This window comes from Pristiophorus japonicus, chromosome 20, assembly GCF_044704955.1.
Source record: "Pristiophorus japonicus isolate sPriJap1 chromosome 20, sPriJap1.hap1, whole genome shotgun sequence".
NCBI lineage: Eukaryota > Metazoa > Chordata > Chondrichthyes > Pristiophoridae > Pristiophorus > Pristiophorus japonicus.
The window spans coordinates 68,843,635-68,854,161 of NC_091996.1; the positions used below are offsets into that span (position 1 = coordinate 68,843,635).

Consider the following 10,527-nt stretch of genomic DNA (forward strand, 5'->3'; position numbering starts at 1 on the left):
GGCTTGGTATTGACGCGGACTTGGAGCTCTGCGTCCGAAGGTGCACCATTTGTGCCCAACTCAGCAATGCCACCAGGGAGGCTCCACTGAGCCCCTGGCCCTGGCCTACCAAACCGTGGTCGCGGGTGCACGTAGACTATGCGGGCCCAATCATGGGCAAAATGTTCCTCGTAGTTGTAGATGCATTTTCAAAGTGGATCGAATGCACCATTTTAAACTCGAGCACAACCTCCACCACTGTGGAGAGCCTCGCAACCATGTTTGCAACGCGTGGAATCCCTGACATATTGGTCAGTGACAATGGTCCGTGCTTCACCAGCGCAGAATTCCAAGACTTTATAATTGACCACGGCATAAATCACGTCAAGACAGCACCGTTCAAGCCGGCCTCCAACGGCCAGACGGAGAGAGCAGTGCAAATCATTAAACAAGGCATGCTTCTCTTCCTAATGTTTCCAAGCTGAAGTAGGAGACAACTGAAAACAAACCACCTGATAACATATGTCCCAGCACTGAGGCATCGAGACAGAGAGGCAGAGTATCCATCATCCAGCACTGACACCCCTCTTTTCAATGTGTGCTGTCTCGCACACACTCATTCTAAGACCGTTTCAACCTTAAAGAACTGCAGCCAGTATCAGCAGCCAGTAACGCTCCATCTCTATTAATTTATCAGTGCAGAGCTCATTATGCCCAAATCTAGTTCACCTTTAAAGTAGAATAACATCCCAATGCAATCCACAGAAACTTCACCAAAGCAAAATGGAGAGCTAGACAAAGATGGAGATATTAGGAGTGACTAGAAGCTTGGTCAAAGAAGTGGAGAGAGAGAGGTGGAGAGGCGGAAATGTTGAGGGAAGGAATTTCAGAACTTAGGGCCTAGATGGCTGAAGGCACAGCCGCCAATGGTGGAGTGAAGCGAAAGGTAGTTTGCACAAGAGGCCAGAGTCAAAGGAACACAGAGCACTTGGGAGTGTGGAGTTGGATTGGAGGCGGTTACTGAGATAGGAAAGGGCAAGGCCATGAATAAATTTAAACACAAGTATGGGAATTTTAAATTTGAGGCGTCAGATGAGGGAGCCAATGTAGGTCAGCTAGGGACTAAACTGTTGGGGGACAGCATGCAAGCAGGATAGGATACGAGTAGCAGATTTTTGGATAAGCTGAAATTTATGGAGCATTCAAGGTGGGAGGACAGTGGGGGATTTCAACTACCCTAATATTAACTGGGAAAAAAGCAGTGTGAATAGTACAGAGGGTGCGGAATTCCTAAAATGCATTCAGGAGAACTTTTTTAGCCAGTATGTAACAAGTCCAACAAGGGAGGGGGCGGTTCTGGACTTGGTTTTGGGGAATGAAGAGGGGCAGGTGGAAGGGGTATCAGTAGGAGAGCATTTTGGTGCTAGTGATCATAATTCAGTTAGATTTAGGATAGTTATGGAAAAGGTCAAAGGTGGACCAGGAATAAAAGTTCTCAATTGGGTTAAACCAATTTTGCTGAGCTGAGATGGGATTTAGCCAAAGTAGACTGGAAATGGTTACTTGATGGTAAATCAGGGTACAGAGCAAATATATTCCCTTAAAAAAAGGGTGGGTCTAACAAATCTAGAGCCCCTTGGATGTCAAGGGACATACTGCAGAAGTGCAGGGGTGCAATTAAAAAAGGTATCAGGAAAGCAACGAGAGAGCATGAAAGAATGTTGGCAAGTAAAATCAGGAAAAACCCAAGGGTGTTTTATAAATACATTAAGAGCAAGAAGATAAATAGAGAAAGAGCGGGGGCTATTAGAGACCATCAAGGAAACCTGATGTATGGAGGCAGAAGATGTGGGTATGATTCTTAACGAATACTTTGCATCTGTTTTCACAAAAGAGAGGGGCGATGCAGACTTTGCAATCAGGGAGGAGGAGTGTGAACTATTAGACGAGATGAACATAGTGAGAGAGGAAGTATTAAGGGACTTAGCATCTTTGAAAGTGGATAAATCCCCAGGCCCGACTGAAATGTATCCCAGGCTATTAAGAGAAGCAAAAGAGGATATAGCAAAGGCTCTGACCATCATTTTACAGTCCTCTCTGGCTACAGGCTGGTGCTAATGTTGTACCTTTGTTTAAAAAGGGAGAAAGGGATAGATCGACTAATTACAGGCCAGTCAGCCTAACCTCAGTGGTGGGAAAATTATTGGAAAAAATCCTGAGGGATAGAATAAATTTTCATTTGGAAAGAGATGGATTAATCAAGGACAATCAGCATGGATTTGTTAAGGGAAGGTTGCGTCTGACTAACTTGATTGAATTTTTTGAGGAGGTAATCTGGACGGTTGATGAGGGCAGTGTGTATGATGTAGTGTATATGGATTTTAGCAAAGCTTTTGTTAGGGTCCCACTGGACACGAAAGTAAAAGCCCATGGAATCCAGGGCAAAGTGACAAGTTGGATGCAAAAGTGGCTCAGTTAGGAAGCCAAGGGTAATGGTTGATGGGTGTTTTGGGGACTGGGAGGCTGTATCTAGTGGGGTTCCGCAGGGCTCGGTGCTGGGTCCCTTGCTTTTTGGGTATATATCAATGACTTGAATGTTGGGGGTATGATTAAGAAGTTTGCAGATGACACTAAAATAGCCTGTGTGATTAATGATGAACAAGAAAGCTGCGGACTGCAGGAAGTTATCAATATACTGGTCAGGTGGGCAGAACAGTGGCAAATGGAATTCAATCCAGATAAGTGTGAAGTAATGCAGTTGAGGAGGTCTAACAAGGCAAGGGAATACACGTTAAATGGTACGACATTGAAAAGTTTAGAGGAACAAAGGGACCTTGGAGTGCAGGTCCATAGATCCCTGAAGATAGCAGGACAGGTAGATAAGATGGTTCAGAAGGCATATGGAATACTTGCCTTTATTAGTCGAGGCATGGAATACAAGAGCAAGGAGGTATGCTTGAACTGTATAAAACACTGGTTAGGCTGCAGCTGGCGTACTGTGTGCAGTTCTGGTCACCACATTACAGGAAAGATGTGATTGCACTGAAAAGGGTGCAGAGGAGATTGACAAAAATGTTGCCTGGACTGGAGAATTTTGCCAAGAGGAAAGATTGGAGATGCTAGGTCTGTTTTCTTTGTAACACAGGAGGTTGAGGGGAGACCTTATTGAGATGTATAAAATTAAGAGGAGCCTGGATAGAGTGGATAGGAAGAATCTGTTTCCCTTGGCAGAGAGGTCAACAACCAGGTGCCATAGATTTAAAGTAATTGGGGGGATGTTTAGAGGAGATATGAAGGGAAATGTCCTCACCCAGAGGGTGGTAGGGGTCTGGAACTCACTGCCTGAAAGGGTGGTAGAGGCAGAAACCCTCGCCACATTAAAAAAAATACTTGGATGTGCACTTGAAGTGCCGTAACCTACAGGGCTACGGACCAAGAGCTGGAAAGTGGGATTAGGCTGGATAGCTCTTGGTCGGCCGGCACGGACACGATGGGTCGAAATGGCCTCCTTCCATGCTGTAAATTTCTATGATTCTATGACAGCAGAGCATTGAAATAGTCGAGTCTGCAGGTGACAACGGCACTGATAAGAGTTTCAGCAATAAGATGGTATGAGGCAGGGGCGGAGACGAGCGATGTTACTGAGGTGATAGAGAGGATTTGGAGTGGAATACAGGCTAAAGACTGATGAGTGGTGGTTCCCAACAGGTCCTTGATGCAGTAATGGAAAATGGCAAAATACTGTGGATGTTGGAAATCTGAAATATAAACAGAAAATGCTGGAAATACTCAGCAGGTCAGGCAGCCTTAATGCAGTAATTCATGTTAAAGGAGTAACTATACAGTTTATTGTTTTATACGCCGTAGAAGTGCTTCTATTGACAGTTTGAGTGCGTCACTTACCCAGGTATATAATGTGGTTCTGGGGTGAAGAGATTGTCTTTCTTAGTAGTCATCATCTTGATGCAGGTCTGTTGCTAATTGTTGGATGTTTAGGAGCCTCAGGGCACAACACCTTTCTTACTGTCAGTGTCAAGCAGTTACTAAGCAACCAGCTTACAGTGCCCATGACATCAGCATTGGCACCACTGCCAGTCAGCAGTCCTCAACTTGCTGCTTATTGCTGAGGTGATCTTTGGGAATAAAGGCACTGTCCTTTCAGCAAACATGATGGGCTCATCAATCCCGTTCCGGTCGCACTGGCCAAAAGTAAGTGTAGATAGCAACGGCCATTTCTTAAATGTAACAGGGCCAAATGTAGGGAAGTATGATGCGGGCAATTCGACATACCGCAAACCCGCCTATCGTGGGAGAACCCCCCTCCACCCACCTCGGCGCAGCTGTTTCAAAGAGAAATATTTCCCTCATGGCAGCCAACAATTTCAAACACTTCTCGCTCAATACCAAGCAAGGACCATGGTGCAACCTGGACTGGAATGTGTGGGAGTACACATCCCTACCCCAGCGGAGCAGCAGGCTCTGGCTCAAGCTTTGCAAGCCCCTCAAGGAACTGGGATACGACCTTCGTTAGCTGGTCAAGCCATAACAGCTGATCAGTCCCAGCGAGCTCAGCTGGACAGCCAAGGAGGCCAGACAGACATGGGCAGTCAAAGAACATTAGTGTCACAGGCCCCTGACAGCCAGGCGACATCAGCGCTTCGGAGCCCTGACAATTCTGAGACAGGTCAAATGAGATATTGCCTGGAGAGCCAAGGAACTGGAAGACTTTTTCAGGGAGGGATGCTGATTGAATCAGTCTGCCCAGAGCCCCTGCCACAAGGATTTCAGCCACGATGCCCGTGCGAGGTGACAACCCGAGCTTATTGTCCATGTAGGCCTAGAGCTTCAGTACAGGGCACACAAGACCAGCAGGGAATAGATTCATTGCTCACATCACACGCTCAACCACCAGAGAACTTGGAAACATCTCCTGAACCACCAGAAAACTTGGTAACAGCTCCCACTGAACCACCAGAGAACTTCAGAACATCTCCTGAACCATCAGAGAACTTGCAAACATCTCCCACTGAACCACCAGAGAAATTGGAAACATCTCCCACTGAAACACCAGAGAACTTGGAAACATCTCCTGAACCACCAGAGAACTTGGTAACAGCTCCCACTGAACCACTGGAGAACTTGAGAACATCTCCTGAACCATCAGAGAACTTGCAAACATCTCCCACTGAACCACCAGAGAACTTGGGAGAATCTCATGAACCACCAGAGAACTTGGTAACATCTCCTGAACCATCGGAGAACTTGGGAGCATCTCCTGGATCACCAGAGAACTTGGGAGCATCTCCTGAACCACAGGAGAACTTGGGAGCATCTCCTGAACCACTGGAGAACTTGGGAGCATCTCCTGGATCACCAGAGAACTTGGGAGCATCTCCTGAACCACAGGAGAACTTGGGAGCATCTCCTGAACCATCGGAGAACTTGGGAGCATCTCCTGAACCACCGGAGAACTTAGAAACATCTCTCATTGAAGCATAGAAGGATTGATACATCACCATCAGGTAATCATACACACAACTTGGAGGAAAAAGGACCCCTTTTAAAAATCAGGTGGTTATGGAGAACTCTGACTCACTTGTTTATTTGTTTATTTAGGTTGATGGTTTTAGTATTTTGTATGCATAGCCTGAGTTAATTATATACTGGGTGAATCATTGAGGAGTTCCTGCCCCGACCTGGCATCAGCACAAATCAAGGAGAGATGTGTCCAGCTACTTCACACTGTTGAGTTTAAAACACCTCCCATGCATTGTCTCTCAACACCCTAATAATATCACCTACACTCAATGACGGAAAGACATACTCAAATGTTCTTATAAATAAGTGCTAGTGGATAAATCTCCCTTCCTCCAGGAAAATGTCTACTTACCATTCCAGTCACTCCTGACAGTAAGGTCGATGCATGAAATGTTGGGTATGATACATACAAGAGACCATGCTTCTAAAGAACCGGTGTGAGAGCATCCCTGGGTGTTGGGCCCAGTTGGACCATTACCGAATGCAATTTTGAAACATGCAGTTGAATTGTTTTATGATATGATGAGGAAGCTACTCTGACATCATAAAGAGAGTGAAATGAATCAGCGAGGACACCAGATGTGCCCTGAGGGGTAAGTTATGTTCCACCAGTGTCAATTCCAGTAGAAATTGTGACTGCGTCACCTAATCATGTAATGCACATTCTAAAACAATATGTTGAGGAAGCAACTAGGGAGCAGGCTATTTTAGTTTTAGTATAGGACATGTCTGCTGCCAACAAAATGAAATAGTTCCAGTGTTTTTTTGCTTCTTTGCTAACAACAACAACAAAGTGCCTTTAACATAGTAAAACGTCCCAAGGCACTTCACAGGAGTGTTATAAGGCAAAACAAATAAATTTGACACCGAGCCACATAAGAAGAAATTATGGCAGATGACCAAAAGCTTGGCCGTGGTAGGTTTTAAGGAGCGTCTTAAAGGAGGAAAGAGAGGTAGTGAGGCGGAGTGGTTTAGGGAGGGACTTCCAGAGTTTAGGACCCAGGCAGCTGAAGGCACGGCCACCAATGGTTGAGCTGTTATAATCAGGGATGCTCAAGAGAGCAGGATTTAAGGAGCGCAGACATCTCGGGGGGGGGGGGGGGCTGTGTGAGGCTGAAAGAGATTACAGAGATAGGGAGGGGCGAGGCCATGGAGGGATTTGTAAACAAGGATGAGAATCTTGAAATCGAGATGTTGCTTAACCAGGAGCCAATGTAGGTCAGCGAGCACAGGGGTGATGGGTAAGCAGGATTTGGTACGAGTTAGGACACGGGCTGCTGAGTTTTGGATGACCTCAAGTTTACTTAGCGTAGAGTGTTGGAGTAGTCAAGTCTAGAGGTTACAAAGGCACGGATGAGGGTTTCAGCAGCGGCGGAAACGGGCAATGTTACGGAGGTAGATATAGGCAGTTCTAGTTATGCCGTGGATATGTGGCCAGAGATTGCTGCTGCTGAACTGAGCCACGTCAGGAAAATAAAATTAAAATTAAAAGTTGAATTTGTTTTTCTATCGGCTTATGAAATTAAACATTTAAAAAGAAATCCTAGTTAAATAAAAGTAAACAACTCAATATATATATTTTTTAAAAGCCACAGCTTTGTGGCTATTTCGGTGCCTCAGTGCATTTCTGAGGTAAGAGAGAGAGAGCTCGTCATCATCTCTGGGAATGACAGAGTCAATGATCGAGGCGGGTTCCTACGCTAGCAGAACTCAGCAAATGTCCATTTTTATTATTTTTCTTCTCCTTTCCCTTCACATGGCGCTTATTATTTTTCTTCTCCTTGATTTATATGCAGAATGCATCTACGCAGTATCCAGTTCTTTGGCAGCAGCTTCCAGCAGTCACTCTGTTTAGTATAATGTAATGAGACAGGGTTAATTAGTAATCTTATAATCCTAAAGGATTCTCTGGGGAAGAATGATCATAATATGATAGAGTTTCATATTAATTTGAGAGTGATGTGGTTCAGTTCGAAACTAGGGTGTTAAATTTAAATAATGCCAATATGGAGGTATGAGGGGTGAGTTGTCTAGGAAGACTGAGAAATTCGATTCAAAGGTATGATGGTAGATAAGCAATGGGAAACATTTAAAGAAATAATTCATAATTCTCAACAAATTCCCTTGAGGAATAAAAATTCCACTGGAAAAGTGGTAAATCCAGAGCTAACTAGAGAAGGTAAGGATAGTATTAAATTAAAGAAGAGGCTTTCAATGTTGCCAAAAAGAATAACATGCCTAAGGATTGGGAGGGTTTTTAAAAAATCAGCAAAGGTTGACCAAAAAATTGATTGAGGGAAAAAATAGAATTTGAGAATAAACTAGCAAGAAATATAAAAACAGATTGTAAGAGATTTTACAAACTCGTAATCAGGGAGAGATTAGCGAAAATAAACATTCCACAGAGGCAGAGACAGGAGAAATTATAAAGTGGAATAAGGAAATAGCAGAGACGTTAAACAAATATTTTATGTCTGTCTTCACAGTAGAAAACACAAAGAACATACCGGAAATTGTGGGGAACCAAGGGTCTATTGAGGGTGAGGAACTTAAAGTAATTAATATTAGTAAAGAAAAAATACTGGAGAAATTAATGGGACTAAAAGCCAACAAATCCCCTGGACCTGATGGCCCACATCCGAGGGTTCTAAATGAGATGGCTGCAGAGATATTGGATGCATTAGTTACGATCTTCCAAAATTCACTAGATTCTAGAATGGTCTTCGTGGTTTAAAAGGTAGCAAATGTAACCCGCTATTCAAGATAGGAGAGAGAAAGAATGCAGGGAACTACAGACCAGTTAGCCTGACATCTGTAGATCAGTAGTAGGAAAAATGCAAGAATCTATTCATCATCATCATAGACGGTTCCTCAAAATTGAGGAAGACTTGCTTCCACTCTAAAAGTGAGTTCTCAGGTGACTGTCCAGTCCAATACGGGAATTAAAGTCTTTGTCATAGGTGGGACAGACAGTGGTTGAAGGAAAGGGTGGGTGGGTAGTCTGGTTTGCCGCACACTCCTTCCGCTGTCTTCTTTTAGTTTCTGCATGCTCTCGGCGACGAGACTCGACGTGCTCAGCGCCTTCCTGGATGCTCTTCCTCCACTTAGGGTGGTCCTGGGCCAGGGATGACCAGGTGCTGGTGGGGATGTTGCACTTTATCAAGGAGGCTTTGAGGGTGTCCTTGAAACATTTCCTCTGCCCACCTGGGGCTCGCTTGCCGTGTAGGAGTTCCAAATAGTGCGCTTGCTTTGGGAGTCTCATGTCGGGCATGCGGACGATGTGGCCCGCCCAACGGAGCTGGTCGAGTGTGGTCAGTGCTTTGATGCTGAGGAAGTTGGCCTGATCGAGAACACTGACGTTGGTACGTCTATCCTCCCAATAGATTTGCAGGATCTTGTGGAGGGAGCGCTGGTGGTACTTCTCCAGCGCTTTGTGGTGTCTACTGCATATGGTCCACATCTCTGAGCCATATAAGGAGGGCGGGTATCACTACTGTCCTGTAGACCACAAGCTTGATGCCAGATTTGAGGTCCTGGTCTTCAAACACTCTCTTCCTCAGGCAACTGAAGGCTGTGCTGGCACATTGGAAGCGGTGTTGGACCTCGTCGTCGATGTCTGCCCTTGCTGATAGTAGGCTCCCAAGGTATGCAAAATGGTCCACATTGTCCAAGGATACACCGTGGATTATTAAGGACACAGGTAACAGGGCACATGAAAAAACACATTGGCCCAGAAATTCCTGTTTCTTCTTCCCGCGGGCGTTCGACTAAAAATAGGAGAAAAGATGCGTACCTACCTGAAGCTGCTGCAGCCACAAGGGATCCCGGTCCTGAGGCCTCTCCTGACTGTGCGTCGCAGCACGTGCACGTTGGGACGTTCGCAGGCCTGGAGCTGGAGTCACATGGCTCTGGGCAGCCAATCAGGTATCGTATATTCTCAATCATAGTAATAGGAGTTTCGTACGTCTGAAACTCCTGTTACTATGAATGAGAAACACCCCCAAATCACAAATAAAAGATAGAAAAAATGCACAACATATTTTTATTAGTTTAAATTAAAGTTATTAATGTATTTAAAAAATATATATTTTCCCGATTTTTAAAAAAGTTTTAAAATTATGCTTTAAAATAAACTTATCGTAGTGAAGAGGGTTTTTAACAATAAAATGTGTTTTTATAACTTTATTTTAAAATGTTTTTGTGTATTTTAAAACTCTTATGCCTGTAAAATAGGCGATGCGCCTGCTTTTATCAGGCACAAGAGCTTTGAGGACATTTGCTGGGCAAGATATGCGTAAATCCCGCAATCTTGCCCTTGCAAATGTCTTCGCTCCCGATATGCGCGAGATCTGTCAAGCCGGCAACTTGACAGATCAGAAAAGCCGGTTTTCAGCGCATGTGCATTGTGCGCAGAAAACCGGATTTTCCAATGCCTTCCCGGGTCTGCAGAAACTCGTACGGACCCGCAGAGGCAGTGATTTCTGTGCCAATATGATTAGGCAGAGTCAACACAGGGACAGGGAAAGCGAAATTGTGTTTGACAAATCTAATGGAGTTTTTTGAAGGTATAACTAGCAGGATAGATAAGAGGGAACCAGTGGATGTATGATATTTGGGTTTATGGAAGACATTCAATAAGATGCCACACGAAAGATTGTTACACAAGTTAAAGGCTCATGGGATTGGGGTGTAATATATTAGCCTGGATGGAGGATTGGTTAAAAGACAGAAAACGGTGAGTAGGGATAAAAGGGTCATTTTCAGGTTGACAGGCTGTTACTAGTGGGGCGCCGCAAGGATCAGTGCTTGGGCCTCAGCTATTTACAATCTATATTAATGACTTAGATGAGGGGATCGAGTGTAATATATTCAAGTTTGCTGAGGATACAAAGTTAGGTGGGGTGAGGAGGATGTAAAGAGGTTGCAAAGGTTAAGTAATTGGGCAAAAAGGTGGCGGATGGAATATAATATGCTCTTGAATCATAGAATTATAGAAATTTACAGCTTGGA

At 44.5% G+C, this 10,527-nt stretch overlaps 1 protein-coding gene across 1 annotated transcript in view; it reads right to left on the reverse strand.

Annotated features, from left to right (window-relative positions):
- LOC139232757 (ciliary microtubule inner protein 2A-like) overlaps nt 1-3,938 on the reverse strand; it is a 32,590-nt gene extending 28,652 nt beyond the window's left edge. The window contains exon 1 of the mRNA XM_070863260.1: nt 3,883-3,938. Coding sequence (XP_070719361.1) covers nt 3,883-3,938 — 56 coding nt within the window. The remainder of the gene's footprint in view (nt 1-3,882) is intronic.
- Between the last annotated feature and the right edge of the window lie 6,589 nt (nt 3,939-10,527).